This window comes from Tamandua tetradactyla, chromosome 5 (assembly GCF_023851605.1).
Source record: "Tamandua tetradactyla isolate mTamTet1 chromosome 5, mTamTet1.pri, whole genome shotgun sequence".
Taxonomy (NCBI): domain Eukaryota; kingdom Metazoa; phylum Chordata; class Mammalia; order Pilosa; family Myrmecophagidae; genus Tamandua; species Tamandua tetradactyla.
This window is the reverse complement of record NC_135331.1, coordinates 45,655,026-45,678,796: the sequence shown is the minus strand read 5'-3', so window position 1 is coordinate 45,678,796 and position 23,771 is coordinate 45,655,026. Positions and strand designations below refer to the sequence as shown.

The 23,771-nt window shown below is 35.7% G+C and overlaps 1 protein-coding gene across 1 annotated transcript; it reads right to left on the bottom strand.

The window, feature by feature from the left end:
• Nucleotides 1-894: 894 nt before the first annotated feature.
• On the bottom strand, nucleotides 895-21,685 carry LOC143684115 (arylacetamide deacetylase-like). Its single transcript, XM_077160805.1, has 5 exons — nucleotides 21,469-21,685; nucleotides 17,984-18,206; nucleotides 6,593-6,662; nucleotides 3,693-3,864; nucleotides 895-1,628 (listed from the first exon to the last, which is right to left on the bottom strand). The coding sequence occupies exons 1-5, from the start codon at nucleotides 21,604-21,606 to the stop codon at nucleotides 1,032-1,034; spliced, it is 1,200 nt and encodes a 399-aa protein (XP_077016920.1). The 5' UTR covers nucleotides 21,607-21,685; the 3' UTR covers nucleotides 895-1,031.
• Between the last annotated feature and the right edge of the window lie 2,086 nt (nucleotides 21,686-23,771).

Genomic DNA, 23,771 nt, shown 5'->3' with positions numbered 1-23,771 from the left:
AGGAGTTTGCTTTCTCAGTGAGAGAAGTCTCATCAAATCTGTTGAAGGCCTCAAAACAAGAACTGATGATTTCAGCAGTCAGAAAGAAAAGTTTCTGTCCCTACTTCAGCCAGCCAGCTTCAGGGAAATCCATTGAAACCTTCCTTGGAGTTCCCAATGTGCAGCATACTCTGTAGGATTTGGATTTGCCAATCCTTGTGGTCATATGATCCAATTTCTATAATGAATCCTAATATTTACACATATATTTACGCTCATATTCATATTTATATTTAATTGTCAGTTCTGTTTCAGTGTTGAACCCTGACAATATACCTTCTTCTCTGTAATGCCAGTTTGGACTTCATGAAGATTAAATTTGTCTAGACTGTTTTCCTTTCCTTGGTAAGCTGCATCCTCATTTGTACTAATTGGCTATTCCTAAGTCATTGTTCATCCAGTGACCCTCTGGTCTTTACTAAGCATGTTTCTCTAACTTCTCTCCTACATGAAAGCATCTAATTCCTCAAAGTTCCATGATGATTTTATTATACATAGTTAACACTTGGGACCTGGATTCTAGAGGAGCTGCACAGAAGATGACCTGTGGCAATAAAATGGCATTGTACTGAGGCAACTTTTTTGAAAAGAGTTGCCATTTAACTCATATTATTGATTAGGAGTGTTTCAGATCCTAAAGGTACATTGATGAAAACCTTGGCCATACCCAGGCAGGTGATATTTGCTGACATTGATCCTCTTTCAATTGCAAACAGTGGTTATCACACAAGAGAGTGTATACAAGAAAATAAGATATCAATAACTGTAAGATTAATGCTTTAAGATGAAAAAATCTAATGAAATAGCAGAATGAAATGAAATCCCTCAGAGCAAGAGAGAAAACAGAAAAGCGACTGATTTGTGATAAGATTTATTATGCATATGTTGACCTTAAGTAGACCATTTCTGACAAAAACCAATTTTGAACATCTGGATTTTATGAAGTTTTGAAATTTGTTTATTTTTAAAATATATACTTGATAAACTTTTTACTATAGATTTTCATTTAGCCAACTAATATACTGATTAAACTCCCTTTTGCCAATTTTAAATGTCTGGAATCCAAGTGCTCCGTGGAATCCATCCTCAACGTGGTTAAGGGTCACCTGAACTCCAGCATTCCGAAGCCGGGTGACATACATGAGTCCATCATCTCTTAAAACGTCATATTGACAAGTCATGACATAGGTCAGGGGTAATCCACGTAATTTGTTGTCCTCAGCAAGAAGGGGTGCAGCTCTCACATCTAGGAATCCTGGATATTTTTTAGCCAGCTCAGAACTACCATAACTTGGATTCTTATAAACATGTCCTTTCTTAAACCTCTCGGGGAGCAAGGAGCTCCAATTAGCAAACTGGAGCAAATGACTTGATTCCACAGGTACATGTTGGTTGGAATGCATGGCTTTTTCAAGGGATCTGTCTGTAGTAAAATATTCACTCCAGAACCTGACCATGAGTGATTTAGGCAGGATTGGAGAATGTGAATTTTCTTGATATGATGGTGAACCTAGATCAAGAGACTGAAGGGCAGGATAAATTAAACACTGAATCTTGAGCTTGATCTTGACATCTGGGTCATCTAAGAGCTGAAAAATAATTAAGATAACTTTTATAAATTATTTTCCTTTTAAAACAATAAATTAATGTAACAAGATCATCTACATATAAATTCATAATCTCAAAAAGAATCTAGTAACAAATGTAACATCTCAAAAAACTTCAAAAATTTAAAATGGGCTTCTAGAACTATATGCTTCATAATTAAAGGATACTTTTAATTTAAGGCAAAATGGGTTTATTGTTATTCTCTTCCAATACTTCAAAAGGATCTAAAAACTTCTTAGAAAATTATGGTCCTACCCTCCCTACCAAGAAATCATAACTAGAAGTCCATAAACTTGAATATTTACCCCCCTCTCTACTTCATATAAGAATTTCTTTAAATATCCTAGTATACCAGTAGGCTTTGCCTTGACAATAAAGGATCACTCATAGGGTTTCTGACATGATGCTGATGATAAAGAGACATGTTTGGTTTTCAGCAATTTGGACAGGCTGTCTGTGTAAAACATTCTGTTAGCATCATCCTTACCTGTATCAGACCTAATGTGCTAATACTTATAAAGATCGGTAGTCTGCAAAGAGAGGTGCAAAAACACCAAAGTGGACAAAAATATTGATACAAAAGTTGGAAAAAATATTTAAAAATGTTTCAATATTTGCAAACATGTACAATACTTTAAAATGCAAATTTGCATATGTTTCAAATTGTATAATGTACTATTAAGGATGTATTTAACTTTCACAAAAAATGGAGATACTATTGACTATAATTCAAATATTTAAAAAATAGTGGTATTTTCTCCACATATTTAACTTCAGAGGTCAGAATAGACCATTTTGGAGAATACTTGTAAAGATCATAAAAGGCTAACTGGCATTTTTATATAAAAGAAGTTATCTGACCCTCACAACAGCTCTGTAAAGTTGAAGGGGTTTGTTTATCTCTTACCTGAGGCAACTGATGGTTACAAAGATTTAGTGTCCTGGCCAGTATCATCACATCTAGAAATTACTTCATTTCAAGAAAATGCAGGTGTCCTAGTGTTTAATCAAGTGCACTTCCAGCTACATCATAGGATTCATAGCAATGCTAAGAATCCCACATCAGAGAAGGTTCAAAAATATGTTCTATGCCATGATTGGAACAAAGCCCAACAATACCATTTCATCTTGAGAATATTGTCCAAAGACTTTAGAGACCAAAGTATTTTTTGGTGTTAACAAAATAAATATAAATAAATATAAATAAATATAACCAACAAATGAATCACTCCAATTAAAAAAAGAACTTGCTTTAAATCCTTGGTGTATAATCAAACTCAACAAATAAATTCCAAACTTCCGTACCTGTGGCTATGGTTCAGGGTAGCGTAACCCTGGGTCCCTCTACCCATGGGTAAACTTTCTAGATCTTAAACAGTGTCTCTGTTCCTAAAAAAATAAAACCCATTTTACATATAATCTGAGATGAAAAGTGCTGTTTGTTATTATTCTAGTACTGCCATTATGAAAATAGCATTTAAAAACATCTGATTGTACTTGGGCAAAAAAGAAAAAGGAACTCTTTGAACACTTTGAATTTCTTCCTCTTGGTAGACTTTGCAAGTAACATAGAAATATTTGAATTTGTTGATAAGTTTTCTAAAATTAGAATATTATTCGTGTAGTAGAATAATTTATGGAATGTTCATAATGCTTGATTGAAGATTATTGAATCTATCTGGTCCTCTATTAAACTGATGAGGTTATTGTCTGAGCTCATATATTCTATCATTCAGCTGATTAGTATTTCACTGACATATATATAATTTTAATATTTTTAAATGACTATATATAATTTTAACGAATAGAGTTAGATCAATTTGAACCTATTCTATATAGAGACAGCATTTCATTAAGATAGAAACAATAATCAATGACAGGGTTGGGTCATTTTAATATTTAAAAGATTTTTTTCAATATTCTCTTTAGTATTTACAAAAATAGTCACTATACTTAAATTTACATGAATATTTTAATATATGTGTTGAATAAGTTTTTAAGTAGATTATTTAAAAAAAAACACACACAAATGACAAGCATCATACCTGTTGCACCACTGCTGCAGCTAAATTCCCCCCAGCACTGTCTCCGGAAACACCTATTCTCTCAGGATTCACACCATATTCTGCAAGAACTTTTTTGCGTAAGAACCACTTTAGGGAATTATATACATCTTCAAACTGAACTGGGAAATGATACTTGGGTGCTAGTCTGTAACTGTGGAGAGAAAACACGTTTTTTTGTCATTTACTTTTTTTTTTATTTTACTTTCTAAAACATAGACACATCTTGGAAGAGCACATATCACAAGTGTACAACTGTATTAATTTTACAACTGAACAGGCATATCACCAGCACCCAGATCATCAATAGAGTATTATCAGCACCCTAGAAACCTCCTTCATCCTCCCATCCAGCAGCTCCCCCAAACCATGAAGTATCCACTAACTTTACTTATAACACATAGATGAATCTTGAACTTTTTGTCCTTTAAATATATGCAATCATACACCATGTGCTATTTGTGGCCCTTTGTTTGCTCAACATTATCTTACTGATTCTCATCCACATTGCTGCATGTACATCTATTTCTGTAAGGTACTCCATTGTGTCAAAACATCGCAGTTCATCTATTGATTAAAATGCTGATGTTTGCAGTCCTAGACTTTCACAAACAGAGCTGCCATGAATATTCTCGTGCATGCGCTTTTGATGAACCTGTGTATGCATATCCGCTGACATAGATCTGTATATGCTATTGCTGGGCACAGAATTATGCATATATGTTTAGCTTTAGTGAATATTTCCAAAGAGTTTATCAAAATACCAAATTTGTTCTTAAACTTACAGCATATGCACTTTCTAGGAAAGTGCTACAAATTCTCACCAACACTTGGTGCTTGATGTCTTTTATTTCAGCTATGATATTGAATACAGAGATTTCTCCTATTCATTTTAATTTATGGTTTCTTGATGTAAAGTAACTTTTTGTGTTTATGGGCCATTAGGTTATTTCTTTCTATGAGTTGTTTTTTCAATGCATTCACCTATGTCATTCACTTAAGATACAAGGCATTCATTTAAAGTGTCTAAATCAGTGGTTTTGATTTTATATTCAGAGTTGTGCAACCATCACCACAATCAATTTTAGAACATTTTCATCAACACCAGAAAGAAATCCTGTAATGTTTCTTTTTTTAAAAGAAAAAGATTGGTGGCCTCCAAAAAGGGTTACATCCCTGCCCCTCTCTAGCCTAAGCAACCACTAATCTACATTTTGCCTCCATCGATTTGTCTATTCTGGACATTCAGATAAATGGAATCATATTGTAGTGGTCTTTTGTAATTAACTTCTTTCACTTTTCATGATATTTCCAAGGTTTATTCTTATACAGCATTCCTTTTCATTGATGAATATTTGATTGCATAGAATTATCCATTCACTAGCTAATGGACATTTTAGTTGTTACTGCTTTTGTGGTATTACAAAAATGCTGCTATGAACAATTGTCTACATGTTTTTTCATATGGACATATGTTTTCATTTCTTTTGGATGTAAACCTTGGAGTTGAATGGCTCGATTAAAGAGTTACTCTATGTTTAAGTTTTTGAGGATGTGCCAAACTGTTTTTATAATGATAGCAACATTTTACATTCTCACCGGCAGTATGAAGTATTCCAATTTCTCCATGTCCTCGCCTACACTTGTTATTACCTGTTTTTCATTATGGATATATTAGTGGGTGTGAATAAATCTCATTGTGGTTTTGAGTTGCATTTTCCTAATGATTAATGATGTTGAGCATATTTCCATGTGCTTGTTGGCCATCTTAATTTTAATATTGTTAAAATTATCCACATTTTTATGGAGTTCAATAATTTAACAATAATGTAACTAAAAAAAGCATATTCACTGGCAAAGAATGTGCTTGCATGCAAATTTTGAAGTATATTTATTGTTTATTTACATGTGATTTATTAGTCATTTTGATGACCTAAACACAGGTTTATGTCGTATAATGTCATTTGACTTGCCATCTTCAGAAAAACCATCTTTAAAAAATAAAGTTGGTCTCTGGGGCCTGCTCATGCACAAAAAGTAAATAAATAAATAAAAACTAAAGTTGGAATGCAAAATAGCATAAGGGTAGGTTTTCTGCTTACCTTTTTCAATGTTATTCTGTCTAATTTTATATTTATTATTCATCACTTACAATCAAATCTTGAGCATGACTTTGCTACAGCTTTATAGTAATGATTTACCTGACAAATGATCTTATCAATGTTTTTTTGAAACTTTTCCTACATTTTCTGAAGTGTAAGTATGAGCCTGCAACTCTCAAGTGCACCTACCTAGCAACCCCCTTCTACTGTGATTTTCTACCTAAGCGTTCTTTCCTAACACTCTCTTATTCGCTATTTGAAACTAACATATTGGCCTTGCCTATTTGTTTAATTTGGTAATAAACATTAATATTTCAGACTTATCAAATGACAAACTATAGGATAAGACCATTTCAGAAATGATACCACTTAATCTTCACCAGCCCCTGAAGTAGGAATTATTTATAATTCACTTTAATAGAGGATCTTCTCACTCCAGAGCATTCATTCTTAAAGATAATGTAAATGAAGAGAGGAGATGAAATCCAATAAAAATAATGTCCATGGATGATACCATTCAAATTTATGCGGAAAAATTTTTTTCTTTTATCTCTTCATGCTTCAACCACACACACACACACACACACACACTTAAACATATACATACATGGAGGTTTTATTCTTTAACTCTAAGCAATCCAGCCTGAGACTTTGCTTTCCATTGCCTAGTCAGTGCTATCAGGAAACCTTTTTTCTTACAAACACATATAAGCCAAGAAAGTGGAAAGACTCATTGCATGGAAGGCATCAGGTTTGAAAGCAAAACAACATAGCTCTTACTTGGTTGATATGACAACAGCATCAAGTTTGTCTGCTGCACATCTTGACTGCTGGTCATAGATATTTAAAGCTGAAAGAAAAACAGGATATTAATGAGAAAGGACAAATGAAGAGATATATTTTTCCTTCACAGAAATTCTGCTGTATGTGTTATATATTTCTGCAATTCTACACGTTTCACATTAAAAATGTGAAAGAGACAAATTTAACATCTTTTTTTTTTTTTAACATGGGAAGGCACTGGGAATTGAACCTGGGTCCTCTGGCATGGGGGCAACCATTCTTGCCTGCTAAGCCACCGTGGCCCGCCCAAATTTAACATTTATCCATGAGTAAATACCCAACTGCAATTCAACAGAATTTGAGTTGCTCAGTGAATCTTCTGATTGTCCTTTTTTCCTTCTCTCTTTTCTTGTGAACATTTCCTCATTTGCCATTCTAAACAAGCCTCACTTTTTACAGGCCACCTCAGCTCCCATAGTGGAGGAAATATTGATTTGTCTCTTTGTTAGGAAATGGGATCACAAAGGTGAAAAACAAAGTTCTTGATTTGACCAGTGTCAAATTTAGATGGGTGAGCCAAGGAGTTATAGAAGGAACTGTGACAATACAGAATGACCACCTATGGCTGCATGAGAGAAATAAAAAAATCTTCCAAAAATGAGTGGGTTAGAATTATGCTTCCTTAATGTATGGATGACACAAAAGCTGGACCACCTTTACTTACTACTTGTGGTAGTTAGATTCTGGCATTAATTTGACTAGGAAAAGGTGCTTTGGTTCTATTGCTGTGAACATTTCAATGGCATGTGAACCTCATCTGTTGTTGATTACATCCACAGTCCACTAGGAGGCGTGCCTGCTGCAGTGAATGATGTTTGATTTAATTGGTTGGGGATTAATGGGAGACTCAACTTAGCATAGCCCAAGCAGCTCAGCATACCTCTTCTCAGCTCTTGCAGCTCAGCCCAGGCCTTTGGAGATGCAGAAAAAAATCACACTCGGGAAAGTTGTTGGAACCCAGAGGCCTGGAGAGAAGGCCAGCAGAAATCACCCTGTGCCTTCCCACATAAGAAAGAGCCTGAGTTGAAAGTTTGCTGCTATTCCTCTGAAGAAACAATGAAATAAATCCCTTTTATTAAAAGCCAATAAGTCTCTGAAAAGTTGCATTCTGCCAGCTAGCAAACAAGAACAAACTCTTATCGCAACTACCATTGTAAAAATATATTTAGCTGAGAGAGGTCCTTACCTCTTCTTCTCTTCTCTAGGATGAAGATGTGAAATTCTTCTCATTCAATTCTGACCTTTCTATTCATAACCAATGCTCTGAATCTTCTTTCCTCCTCTTTCCTTTGGAAATTTACTCATCAGTCAACACTCCTAATTCGTCCATTTCTCTAACATATATCTATTTATTGCCTTCGTATCCTTCAGTCTACCAATTTGCCCATGTCTCTCCTACATAATAAAATAAAATAATATGCTCTTAATTTACTCTGCTTTGAATCTGTCATTTTTTTTGCTTATTCTTCACCATTAAGACACTTTAAAACCAAAAATCATTCTTTCCATTTACTACACTTCTCACTTTTTGTTAGCTGAATTGTGTTTCTATATGAAAAATTCTATTGAATCTTAACATTCAAGAGGCAATTTCCAGCCTTATCTAAACTAGCATCTCCATGCCATACAGTAATTTTAATTGTTACCCCTTCTTGAGACTATCATGTTCTTTGAATTTCTTTTCATTTTATTATCCCTTTAAGTAATTCTTCTCAGTGCTTTGCTGGTAGCTTATTTGTCCACTTAACTCATTTCTGTGTTCCTCAAGGATAAGGCATCACCTTGTTAGTCATCTTGAAGGAGATAAGACAATCATCTTTGATTTTTTTTCTCTCCGCCCCTGCCTCCCACTTCTTTCTTTCTCAATATCCCCTAACTTTCCATTCATTTGGAAACTTTTGCTTAGTTTCAGGTCTGTAACATTTCTTGTGTAGACTAATTTATTATTTCTCTCTGAAGTTCAGAGTTCTTTTCATAATCCCCAATCCAAAATCTATAACCTCAGTCAATCAATATTCCATTCACCTGAGGTAGACAACTGAATTATCAGGATTCTGGGAGCCAAAAGGTTTAGATAATTTTCTCAGAGTCATATAACTGAACCTTTATCACAGTCCTTCCACTTCCTATTTCTACTGTAATTCTATACTTCAAAACATCTACCACTCAGGGCTCCTTCCTCTGTGACCACAAGAAAATAAAGAAAGAAGTTCGCAACTTGCACTCCTGATCCTGATAACTCTAATCTATTATTTTCTATACTTGACACTTTGTAACACCCTGTTTGATTGATTGCTGGACTAGTGATATCTTCTATTAGAATATAAGCTCCAATAAGGCAGGATTTGAAGGTGGAGGAATAAGGAGTACTAGAACTCACTCCTCCTCCAAAACAGCTAATGAACAGGCTGAAACTGTCTGAAATAACAGGTCCAGAGCTCTGGAAGTCAAGGGAGTACTGTACAGCATCCAGGGAAAAGTGAGACAAAGAGGTTGAGAAACTGCAGTAAAGAACTGTGAGAACTCCATGGCAGTGGCTGGCTCCCATCCCCCACAATCAGGGTGAGCTGCCTCAGGTTCAGTTTCAGTCTGGCTACTATGGAAAGAGAGGGATGTGAAAGCCCTCTTATGCAAGAACAGTTCTGAGCTGGGGAATCCCTAGTAATGATTACAGCATTTGATTGGCAAATTGAGATCAATCTATCCAGGCCCTGAACTACTGTTTTAGGCCACCTGAGACAGGGACTACAGCAGCCTTCCCTTCAACACTGCCACTGAAAGGGGCAAAGGCAGTGAAGGTTCAAGGACGCAGGGCGTCCCTAGGTCTGCAGGGAACAGTATGTTGATGGGCACCATCTGCTGAGCAGGCCAAGAGAGCATGCTATGAAGGGCCATCAAAAAGGCTTTTGATATCTTTCCTGGGTCTCTCACCCAGGCTCTTTGCAACTGTCCACTCTTCCTTTTTGTTCTCTGACCCTTTTTTGGCTGAGAAACACTGACTTGGAAAGTTCCTCTCTGGGGTGACACTCCTCCCAGAATTTGAACTCCAGGTAGAATTAGCTAGAGGCAAAGAATGCAGAGGGGGGAAAAATACCATGGACTCCAAGCAAAAACAAACAGAATAGATCAAGAATCTCAGAGAAGAAAAAAGAGAATGAAGAAGCTTTCTGCTGGGGATGAAATATGGCATATACTATGCAATTCTAGGAATTGTACTCATTCCCAGGGCAAGAATCAGATAAAGAAGAGCTGAAACAATCTAACCCTTGAAAGTTGGACAATACTAATGATCTAGATTAAGTTGAACCAAGTGCCAAAAAAAGAGCCTTAACACAAACCCATTCAACAATAAAACCCTAGCCAAGAGAGAGAGAAACTAACCTTCAGAGTAATTTCATTGACATATTTAGATGCCTAGACATCAGCAGAAATAACAATCCACACTAACAGACAGAAAGATATGGCCCAGTCAAAGGAACATATTAAAATTTTGGAGAGACATAGAATTTGAAACAACTAATGAAAGATATTCAATTAAATCTCTAAATTCAATTCAATGAGATGAAGGAAAATATGGTTAAAGAGATAAAGTATATTAAGAAGACCCTGGGTGAGCATGAAGAAGAATTAGAAAGTATGAAAAGAACCATAACATAAATTATAGGAATTAAAGGCTCAACAGAAGGGATTAAAAATACACTAAAGGCATACAACAGTAAATTTGAACAGGCAAAAGAAGGAATCACTGACATAGAAAATAGAATATTTAAAATCTTACAGACAGAAGAACAGATAGAGAAAGTAATGGGAAACGTTGAGTAGGGTCTCAGAGATTTAAGAGACAGTACCAAGTACTCATGGGTATCCCATAAGGAGAAGAAAATGGAGAGGGGACAGGAAGAATATTTGAAGAAATAATGGCTGAAAATTACCCAACTCTTCTGAAGGGCATAAATATATGTGTCCAAGAATTGCCACATACCTCAAACACAATAAATCTTAATAGATATACTCTGTGACACACACTAATCAGAATCCCACATGCAAAAAATAAAGAGAGAATTCTGAGAGCACAAGAGAAAAGTGATTCATCACATACAAGGGATCCTCAATTAGACTATGTGCCAATTTCTCAACAGAAAACCAGAGGTGAGAATACACTGGTGTGATATATTTAAGGTACTGAGTAAGAAAAACTGCAAGACAATAATTCTTTATCCAGAAAAAAACTGTCCTTCAAAACTGAAGGTGAGTTTAAAGTATTCACAGATAAACAGAAACTGAGAGAGTTCTTCAACAGCAAAACTAGCCTTATAAGAGATACAAAATGGGGTTCTGCATACTGAAACAAAGAGGAGAAGGAGGCTCGAAAGAGAATGTGGAAATGAAGATTTTCAGAAAGACTAACTAAAAAGGTAAAAAGAGACAAAAATAACGTATGACAGATAACAACCTGAGGTTAAAATGGTTGAAATGAGGATTTCCTGCACAGTAAACCAATGAAAATTCAAGGATTACACTTCCTAATCAAAACGCACACATGGACAGAATGTATAAAAAAATATGATTCATCGATATGTTGTCTACAAAGACCCATATTAAACCCATGGGCCCAAACAAATTTAAAGTGAAATGTTAGATAAAAGATATTCCACACAAACAGTAACAAAATAGTAACATTTTCAATATTAGCATATTAGAATATCAGACAGAATAGACTTGAAATGCAAAACTGTTACATGAGACAAAGGAGGACACTATATGTCAGGAAAAGGGGCAAACCCCAGGCAGAAATATCATCATAAAACTTTATACTTTCTTCTCCAGTAGAATCTTCTCATGGATCATATTCCAGGATAGACAACATATTGGGTGAGAAAATAAGTCTCAATAAATTTAAAATGACTGAAATTATACAAAGCATGTTTTCTGAACATAATGGAATAAAGCTGGAAATCAATAACAGGAGGAGAATCAGAACATCAAAAATATATGGAAGCTAAACAAAACATCCTTTTCTAAAAAAAATATATATATATATATTGAGAACTAGCCACACACATACATTCTGACATTATTATACAATCAGTGCTTCAAAATATCATCACATAGTTGTGAATTCTTCACCATGATCATTTTTGCAGCATTCACATCACTCCAGAAAAAGGAAATTAAAAGGAAAAAAAGGGACTCATACATCCCATTCCCCTTAGCTCTTCCTCTGATTGACTACCAATACTCCAATCTACCCATTTTTACCCTTTATCCCCCCTTATTATTTATTTATTTTTTATCCTTTTTTAATTTCTCATGTGTCTATATCCTGGATAAAAGGTGCATCAAACACAAGGTTTTCCCAATCACACAGTCACATTATGAAAGCTATATAGTTATACAGTCTTCATCAGGTATCATGGCTACTGGGACACAGTTCAATAGTTTCAGGTACTTCCCTCTAGCCGCTCCAATACACCATAAACTCAAAAGGGATATCTATGTAATGTATAAGAATAACCTCCAGGATAATCTCTCAAGTCTGTTTGAACTCTATAAAGCACTGTAACTTTATTTTCTCTCATTTCTCTTTCCCTCTTTTGGTCAAGAAGGCTTTTTCATTCCCATGATGCAAATCCTGCCTCTTCCCCAGGAAACATGTCCCACATGGTCAGGGAGGTTTATAGCCCAAGAAGCATGTCCTTCTTAGGAGGAAGGCAGTGACTTCACCCTGCCAAGTTGGCTTAGAGAGAGAGGTCAGAACTGAGCAACAAAAGAGGTTCTCTGGGGGTGACTCTTAGGTGTAATTATCAGTAGGCTTAGGTTCTCCTATGCATGAATAAGCTTCACAGGGTAAGGATGACACAGAGGGTCGAAGAGAAAACTGAAAGTGTAATCACTACATATTTTGAGAAAAATAAAATGAGATTACAACATATCAAAATTTATGAGATGTAGCAAAAGCAGTGCTGAGAGGCAAATTTATAGCCCTAAAGGCTACATTAAAAGTAAGGAAATAGGTAAAATAAAATGCTAACCACACACCTAGACAAACCAGAAAAATGAATGCAAACTATTCTCAAAGCAAACAGAAGGAAAGAAATAATAAAAATTAGAGCAGAAATAAATGAAATCAAAAATAAAATAAACAATAGACAGAATCGACAAAACTGCAAGTTGGTTCTTTCAGAAGATCAGTAAAATTGACAAACCCTTAGTTGGACTGACAAATAAATAAAGCAAGCAGGTACAAATAAAATCATAAATGTGAAGGGTGCATTGCGAGTGACCTCATTGAAATAAAAAGGCTCAAAGTAGGATACTATGAACAATTATATGCCAAGAAATTAGACAACTTAGATGACTTAGAATTGCTTGAAGCATAGGAACAACCTACACTGATTCTAGAAGAAACAGATGACCTCCACAGACCAATTGCCATGGAAGAGATGGAATCACCCATCAAAAAATTCTCAACAAAGAAAGACTTTATTTTATTTCATTTCTCTCTTCCCTCTTTTGGTCAAGAAGGCTTTCTCATTCGATGATACTTCATCCTGGCTCATCCTCTGGAGTTAGGTCTCACAGTGCCAGAGAGATGTGCACCCCTGGGAGTCATGACCAGATGGCTTCACAGGGGAATTCTATCAATCATTCCAGGAAAAATTCCCAACCCTCCAAGAAGAATCAAACTCTTCTGAAAATGGAAGAGGAGGGAACACTACCTGACCCATTCCATTAAGTGAAAGTCACCATAATACCAAACCCAGATAAAGATACTATAAGGAAAGAAAATTACAGACCTATTTCTCTAATGAATATAGGTGCAAAAATCCCAAACAAAATACTTGGAGGTCAAATCCAACAGCACATTAAAAAAAAATGCACACCATGATTAAGTGGGTTTAATTCTAGGTATGCAAGGGTGGGTCAAGAAATCTATTAGTGTAATACACATTAACAAATAAAACAGGGGAAAAAACATGATCATCTCACTGGAGGCAGTAAGGTAATCTGACAAAATACAAATCCTTCCTTGACCAAAATAATTCAACGTTAGGAGCACAAGGAGACTTCCTCAACATGGTAAAGGGCATATATGAAAAATTAATGACTAACACTGTGCTCAATAGCAAAAACAGAAAGCCTTCCCTCTAAGATGTGGGACCAGACAAGGATGCCCACTGTCACCACTATTATTCCACATTGTGCTAGAACTTCTAGCTATACCAGTTAGGTAAGCAAAGAAATAAAAGAAATTAAAATGAGAAAGGAAGAAGTATAATTTCGCTATTGCAGATAACATGATCCTATATATATAGTAGCAAACAATCAACATAATGGTACTACATAATTGATGAATCCAGCAAAGTGGTGGGATACAACTTCAATACGCTAAAATCAGTAGTGTTTTTATATGCTAATAAGGAGCAATCTGAGTTGAAAATCAAGAAAAAACTTCTATTTACAATGGGATTAAAACAATCAAATATTTAGAAATAAATTTGAACACAAAGGTAGAGGGGTTGAACACAGAAAGATAAAAAAGTTGTAAAAGAAATAAAAAAGACCTAAATAAAAGGAAAGACATTCTGTGTTCATGGATTGGAAGACTAAATATCACTAAGATGTCAATTCTACCAAAACTGATTTACATATTCCACACAATCACAATAAAAACTCCAAAAGCCTTATTGCAGAAATAGAAATGCTAATTATCACCATTATTTGGAAAAGGGGACCCCAAATAGCCAATAACATCTTGAAAAAGAAGAATGAAGTCAGAGGAATCACAGTTTCTGACTTTTAAGCCTATGGTAAAAATACAGTGGTTAAAAGAACACGGTATGGGCATGAAGATAGATATCTTAAACAATGGAATTGAATTGAGAGTTCTGAAATAGACCCTGACATCTATGGCCATTGATACATGACAAGACTGCCAAGTCCACTTAACTGGGACTAAACAGTTTCTTCAACAAATGGTGCTGGGAGAACTGGATATTCACATGCAAAAGAATTGAAGAGGACTCCTATTTCACACCATATACAAAAATTTACTCAAAATAGATCAAAGATCTAAATATAAGAGAAAGGAACATAAAATCCTAGAAGAAGAAGTAGGGAAGCATTTTCAAGATCTTGTGATAGGCAATGATTTCTTAGACTTTACACCTAAAGCACAAACAACAAAAGAAAAAAATCAGTAAATGGGACCTCCTCAAAATTAGATATTTTGGAGCTTCAAAGTACTTTGTCAAAAAAGTAAAAATGTAGCCTACTCAATGGGACAAAATATTTGGAAACCACATATCCAATATCCAGAGCATATGAAGGAATCTACAACTTAAGAATAAAAACGCAAAAAACCAATTAAAAATGGACAAAAGACTTGAATAGACATTTATCCAAAGAAGAAATTCAAATAGCCAGAAAGCATATGAAAAAGGTAATCAAAACATCACCAGCTATTAGGAAAATGCAATTCAAAACCAAACAGATGTATCATTTCATCCCTACTAGAATGGCCACCATTAAAAAAATCAGAAAACTACAGGTATTAGAGAATATATGGAGAAATAGGAACACTCCTTCACTGCTGGTGGGAATATAAAATGGTGCAGCCTCTGTGGAAAACAGTTTAGTAGTTCCTCGGGCAACTGACTATAGAATTGCTATATGAATCAATAATCTTGCTACTAGCTATATACCCAGAAGAACTGAAAGCAGAGTCTGAAACAGACCTTTTCTCATTGATCTTCATAACTGCATTATTTATAATTACCAAAAGATGGAAACAACCCAAGTGCCCAACAACAACCGAAGTGTTGATCAAAAGGTAGTATATATATATGATGGAATATTTAGCCAACTGTAGAAAGAAAAGAAATCTCAGTACATGTGACAACACTGAGGAACCTTGAGGTCATTATATTGTGTGAAATAAGCCAGACACAAAAGGACCAATGTTGTGTGGCCTCACTGATGTGAACTAATTACAATAAGCAAACTCATAGAGTTAGAATATAGAATACAAGTTAGCTAGAGATAGAAAGGGGCTAGATAATAGGGAGCTGATGCTTTATTTGTGCAGATTTCTATTTACATGGTTGTAAAGGTTTGGAAATGGATAGTGCTGACGGTAGTACATTGTTGTCGGTGTACCTAATGCTGCTGGATTTATGCATGTGGTTGAAAAGGGAAGTTTGGTGTCCTGTTTGCTGCTAGAAGGAAAGTTAGAGGATAAAACATGGGACTGTGTAATACAGCGGACCCGTATTGTGGATGATGACTGTGGGTACAGTACAAATATGAGAATGTTCTTTCATGAATTAAAATAAACCTGCATCACTATTGCAAGGTGCTAATGATAGGGTGGCAGGTGGGAAAATGCATTAGTGTAAACTGGATGATGCTTAACAGTAATATTTTAATATTCTTTCATCACTTATAACAAAGGTACTACACCACTGAAAAGCATCAGCAATAGGTTAGTATATGGGAACACTATTTTTTGGCTTGACATTTATGTAAAGGTATGACCACTCAAATTAAAAGATAAATGAACAATAATTTAAAAAACAAAACAACATATGCTAAGTGAAGGAAACTAGACCCAAAATAATGCATATGGTATGAATACATTGTATAAAATGCAAATATACCTAAATTTATAGAACTAGAATAAGATTAGTGGTTATGTAGGGCTGGAGAAGGAGAGAGGAATTTAGAGGTGACTGCTAAGGTATATGGAGTACTTCTTAAATATTCTAAAATTGATCATGGTGTTTTGCTCAGATGTGACCTCAGTGTCTCTAAGTCCAACTCTGCAAGTGAACTCATTGCTCTCTGCACTACATGGGACATGACGTGCAGGGGTGAACGTTTCCTTAGTGATGTGAGAGATGACTCCCAGGGATGTATTCAGACCTGACACCATGGGATCAACAATTCCATCCTGATCAAAAGGGGGAAAAAAGTGTAATTAATAAAGTATTAGTGGCAGAGAGAGTTCAAATGAAGTCGAGAGGCTACTTTGGAGGTTGCTCTTATGCAAGGTTTCGGTAAACCTTGCTACCTATCATAACCTGCCAACCCCCAATCAGGACCATTCCAGCCAATCCTAAAAAAACCCTAGGGCAATATGTAAGATTCCACAAGGGTTCCAGGCATTAGAGTAACTTTCCAGAAACTTACAACCTCCAGATGGGTCCGCGGTCAAGATAAGTCCTGAAACCTAGCCCAGGCTCGGCAGAACATCACATAGTTCCAACTTCCTACCCCATATAATAGGCAGACTTCCAATATCAAGAATTTAGAATGGCCATAGCTCAAACAAGCCCAAAGAGAGGTGTGGAAAGAACAAAGTTGATAGTGGAATTATGCATAGAAGATAAGACTTAAGAAATGAATATGAATGCTGAATCATTAAATTGATATCTCTTTTAGTCTCCAGTTTTTTAGAGCAGCTAGAAATAAAACCTAAAATTGTGGAAATGTAACCCATGTCAAACTCTGAAATATGTTCTATAACTATTTGTGGTGCTGTGCTTTGAAATTTATAGCTTTTGTATATATCTTATTGTTCACAAAAAAAGAAGGAAAAAAAGTTGATTTTGATGATAAAAAAGTATTTAAGTCCTTTGGCCTCCTGTATTCTGAAGCAGCTAGAAGGAAAAATATGAAGGATAGTATGGTAGCCCATGACAAACTCTGGTATCTGTCCTGTAACCACTTTTTGAAGAATGATTTGAAAACTACTGATTTTTATTTCTCTGGTTCATAAACATGTTATAATTATGCAATAAAAAAGTTAAAACTAACTGTGGTGATGTATGCAAAACTATTTGTTATACTAGGCTACTAATTGTACACTTCGGATGGTTTTATCATATGGGAATGCATACTAATAAAACAGTTTTAAGAAAAATAGAAAGCAGGATTTTGTCTGTTTGAAGATATATCCAAATTTCCTAGACTGTTGCCTGACACAAAGTAATTATGTGAAGAAATGAATGAACATTATACATCATCCTGTAACATCAACTGAAGAGAAAGAGAAAATATCAAGTTATGCTCTCTCAGAGTAATTGCAAAAAATCAGAGAACTTTATTCTTCTCAACTCTACCAAGGTTGATGAGAAAAACACATATGGAATAGAGTGATCGGGACCTTCAAGGAAGAGTAAAATTTTTCAGGAGAACAAAGCGAGAGAATACAAAGGAGATAGTAGTGACTGACTACAAGTCATTATATACCTACCAGTATTTTCCTTTGTAATGATACTTTGCAAATTGTCTCGAGGACTGTGATTTTTTAAAGCATTCCCTTACCAGCACTTCCTGCACACCAGCCACCGCCATGGATGTAAAATATAGCCCTTCTTAGTGCTTCTGATTTCCGCTTTGGCACATATACACGGACAGGAATGTTGTTGAACGTCGTCTCAGTCACGGTGACAGTTTCATCTGAGGTTGGGGGGACTTCATCCAAGCTCATGAAGAACGAAAAGGAATCCATAAAATGGTTAAATCCCAGCAGCTCCACAACTGTAGCCTAAAAACAAAATTCACACAGTTCTAGAATTCACCTTCCAAATGTCAAGGAGACCTATAAACACATAAGTACACATTAACTTTTAATATGCTCAAATGAAATGAATGAGAATAATTCCAAGTGAATCCTTTTTGGTCGTTTGGAAGAATGAGAGCTCAGAGGCTATGTCTACAGAGGTTACTAAGAGGAAGATTCACGTAGTCCTTATTCCACAAAATTTCTAAGTTTCCCTCTAAGCATTAGGGTTACACAGACGAACAAGAAAAATGCTCTTCTCAAAGGTCTCAAAGTTAAGTAGGAAGGACCGATAGGATATTTACAAAGCAAAATAAAGGCTATTCTAGATCTTTGCACAAGGTACTTTAGGGGCAGATGGTAGGTGATTACAAAAGGTAGGTACCTGGGAGTAACAAATTAGGAAAGAGTTTTCAAATGGGATGTATAATTTTCTCTAATGCTTACAAGTAGAACTTTTCTTCGGATTTGGTCATTCAAATAATGAAAGGAAAAAAAACTTCTAGGTGGAGGAAGTGGTTTAGCTTAGAGATGGAGAGGTTCTTGAAACCTGGGAACCGCAGGGTCTGGCTATTTGTGTCTGGGGGCTTGAAGGAGGGGTAAGAAATGCATAAAAGGATAAAAAAGGATGAGCTTACCTGCCAGTTTCCTATTCTTTTACCCTTTTAAAGTGAAAATCTGTGAATTTTACAAATATCTATCTGAATATTAACTCGTTGTTAACATTTGAGGTAAGTACTATTGTCATATTCATTCTAGAGCTGATGAAAATAAACCAGCTAGAAAATACACAGCTAGTGATATTTACGTGGATTCTAACCCTAGCAGTTCGATTCTTGGTTCAACGTTCATACCATACTACTTCAATAAAATGTGTAAATAGATAGTCAGAGATTTAGAACCTAGAGAATTCATGAATGAGAAAAAAAATATTTAAAAATTTATTTTTAATTTGCATCATTTAAGAGCTCTGAAAATATATTACATTCATAAATGTAATAAAAGGCTACCAGAGAAAAGGAATATCTCAAAAAATGATACAAATCCATTGAATATATTACATGTGTCTAAAGGAAAGGCCACCTTACAGCATTACATGACTAAAATAAAAGCTAAGTCATCTGTGCATGTTGAAATTGCCCATACATGCCTAAGCAAGTGTCTTCATGCCTTTGCTGTTAAAACAGATATTATGCAATGGATTGGTTTAAATGACAGGACTTTATTGGCTCACAGATTTGAGGCTAGAAGTCCAAAACTGAGGTGTCAGCAAGGTGATGCTTTCCCAAAACCTGTGGTATCCATTGTTCTTGGTCCTTGGCCTTTCTCTCACATGGCAGTGCATATGGTGACCTCTCCTGGCTCCTCTTCTGGATTCCATTGATTTCCTGCTTCTCTCCAGGGCTTTCTGTCTATGTGTCTGCATTGCATTCTGCTGATAAAAGCCTCCGGCAATAAGATTAAGACCTAACCTGATTCAACTTGGCCATGACTTCAATGAAATAATTTCATCAAAATGTCCTTTTTACAATGGGCCCAAACCCACAGAAATGGATTGGGATGTACATGTGCAACTCACCACAGGTTACCTGTGAGTCAAGTTATCTGTGCCTCTCCCACCTGGCACAGCTGCTTGGAGGTTCTACATATTCTTTGAACTTGAGCCTTGATTTCCCAAAAACCAGGATTTTCTCAGGAACTGAGGCTGGGGCTGATGTTGGGAGGAACAAAATTAGTTTTCTCAGTAGTCCATTAGCATTTCACCCCCTTATAAACTTTCTGTTTCTTACTTTCCTGGTTTAACTCATTTTTTTCTGTGGATCCTCATTGGATTTATTATTTAAGTTGCCTCTTTCTCAGGGAAAAATGGAGCATTTTTGTCTTGGCATGGAGTATTCTCTAATTTACAAATTCTCTCCTTTTGATAAATTAAGTAATTCATCAATAGAAAAAACCAAGGAAAAAAAATAGTCAAGGCCCTCATCCAAATCACAGAGCAGAGAAAGTAAATAGGAGAAAAATTATTTCCTTTTTAGAACCCTTAATAGTTTTACATTGCACATATTTTGCATCAAAATTCACTACCATTGCGCAAATGTATACCCTATTGTTCCAAACCAAATTCTAGCACTCTCCTCATCACTGACAAACATCTACAATTTCGTGAACTTGATATTTTGCAGCTGGGACTTTTGCTCTTGCTGCTGTCTCTGCCTGGGAACTTTTTCAACACTGAAGGCGGCTGGTTCCTTTTCATTCTTCAGGTCTTCAAGCAGATATTTCCTCTTCAGGGAGGTTTTCTCTGACTACAAATACAGTAGCCTTGCCCCTGCCATTGGCCGCATAGTTCTCTTTTCATTCTATTTAGCTCCTTCAAGGCTTTCCTCACAATCTGAGATCAATCATTCATTTAATTCTGATATATCATTTTTCCCCACCTCTAGAATGTTTTCTCTGTTGGGGTCTAGTCCTTCTTTTCCAACTAGAATTCAACAAAATTTGGAATTGTTGAATTATTGGAAATGAAAGATCAACTTAGGAATTACAACATCTATCTGATGGAAATTCTAGAAAGAGATTATAGAAAAAAAAAAGAGGAAGGAGTCAAATCCTCAAAAGAAGTAATAAATAGTATTCACCAGGCTCTTTGGCGTGTAGCCACACCAAATACTGAGCCAAGCCTGTTTTGCAGACCAGCACCAGAGGCTGTTCTTTCAGGTCACCCGTCACCGTGACACCCCAGGACTCCCCACTTCCATTCCTGCCTACCATGCCTTCCAGGGTCCACCCTGGACTCGTGCCAACCAGCCTCCTTCAGAACTATCTACATGCCCTGAGACTTTACCCTGAACCCTACATGACTGCATGGAGGTCTGTGACTGACACAGTGCGCACACTTAGGTGATGGCTGATTTGCTTGTAAAATTTAAATACCAAACCACATCGAAATCAGGATTTCAAACCACTACATGATGACATTAATGCTACCTGAAGAAAGCATCTTTAGGAAAACTTACTTAGATGCCTCCTCACTTTTTCTTGCTTTTTCATGAAGCATGAATCTGATATTTAGAAGAGCAACAACAATGGCCAAAGACAAAATTTTACCGGTATATAGACAAAGTCGGCAACACTTATTTAAGTAGATTAATCAGTCAATTGTTAAAACAAAGCAGAACAGAACACTTCCTCCTCCAGATCAGATGGTTACATATGCACATCTGAATCCATACAGTTCCAAACTTACCAAATGTGAAAAAGTTTTCATATATGTGTTCAACCACATGATTTTCCATGGCTCCTCGATATTATCTGGAAGTGGAGTGTAAATATAATATGCTACAAGGACCCCCAAAATCAGAAGGTAGAAAGATTTCCTTCCCATGCTGCAATACCTCTGTTCCTTCTTCAGAGACACAGAAAGTGAATGTGCTTGGTTTGTGAGAATGCTGTGTAATAGCTGGGTGTTAAGCTCCACCCAGAGATATTATCTTACTTCTTGCTGTCTTAGTTTTAGTATTGATATAATCACGTTAACATTTCATTGGCTATCCTAGATAATCCTGTTTAATAAAAGCTCAAAGTTTAAGGAGTAACCTGAAACTTTGTCAAGTTCAGTTAACTACCACATCTGACTTTTATTCTGGTGAAAAAAGCATGTATTGAGCAATAACAGAATAAAGAATACTTTAATTCTAACATGGATATTCAAAGAAAATATTCAGGATATGGAATTTTTGTTCTAAAATTACTCTTCTTAGAGTAGGGGAAAACACAGGGTCATTTTTTGAAAAGTGTTGAGAGCATAGGAAACAAGATAGCCATGGTCTGTGCCCTTACAGAGTTGACATTATCTTGCAGGGCACAGAAAGGCTAACAGTTAAGCCTGATAGGTTTTGATATAAAAACAAAGATGATAATGATAGCTATCATACTAAACATGTATTAATCATTTAAATTCTGACCCAAGTACTACACTAAATGATTCATATATATAATCTAAATAAGCCCAAACAAGAATTCTATGAAACCACTATGATTACTTTTTGGTAAATGAGTGAAATGAGTTTGAAAAAGGTTAAATAATCTGGCCAACATTATATAACTCTAAGTATTGGAGCCAGAAAAAAGAAGTACAAAGAAACTTTTTTTAACAATGTTTTCTTTTTTTCCATGACATAGAATACGTACATTCCAGAATATTTGGAAATGCAGAAAATAAAATGGGAATAATAGTAATAAATCATCATCTCAAATTGCAGAGATCACCACTGTTTATACGATGGTATATTTCCTGCCATATCTTTATGTACACAAATACATAGATACATCTTAATAGAAGTACACGCCATTAGTTTTTGAGAAATTTTCTCTTTTCTGACTAATTAATGGTCATAGGCTCTGTTCTGGACGGAATCTGTTATGAACAATTGGTATTAAATATTTACCCTTAGTTGTGGCATTCTTTTGCTCTTACTTTGCTCACTATAGGTAGTGATGTTTTAATGCATTGCCTGAAATAAGATCAGATATTTGGTTCTTTTGGTGGCCATGCTAAAAGAGAGTCTGTGGAATTGGCTTTGCCAATCACAGTAGTAAACACAATGTAATAGCACCTGAAACAACGCACTGTGGGACTGATGCCTGTCATCCAAGATCTCCTAACAGAGGGAACAGTATACCTTCCATCACCCCACACAATAGTCACGTTCACCCAGTTCTTGAAGCTTCTCTCATAAAGGTTGATTAACTATTGATTGTATCAACCATAATGCACAACTCCTACCAATCCAAGCTCCTATTACTAAAACCACTGAATTAAAGATATCTAAAGGAGCATGGGAGATTTCTTTGATATGAAAAACTTGGTCGACATGTCTTACTCAGTGCCACTATAAAACAAAATCCTAACCTCTGCTGCCAAGACCTTGACAAATTATCATTAAAGTCTTTTAAATATAAGCATTATATAAATGACATCCTACTAACGGGCAATTCTAAAGGGGCCTTCAAGATTAGATTAGAGGATCTAGAAATATTCATGTATTACATATAGGAATAGAGTTGAGTGGCAATACCCTATAAAATTTAAGAGTTTGTGAACACTATAGAATCCTAGGCATCATGTAATCTTCTAATGGCACCACCACTGTCAAACACAAGTTCACCTCACACACCAATTCATCCATACCACCTATTTAGATTATTCATGTTCTGGGGATAAGCACATCCCATATCTCTCACTCTCATTACAGCTGTGATAGATAATCTCACATGCCAATTTGGCTAGATTATGGTGTCTTTGGTTTTCTTAAGCAATCACAGGCCTGACTGTTATTGTAAGGTTATTTCATGAATTTAAATCAATTAAATTGATTGTGTCTATTGCTGATTATGTCTAAAATCAGCAAAGGAAATGGCTTTCAGCAAAGAGGATTCTCCCCATCAAATCAGTTAGAAACCTTAAAGGGAGAATTGAGAATATCAGCAGCCAGAAAAAGAATTTCTATCTTTACTTCAACTAACCAGTTTCTCCTGAGGAATTCAAAA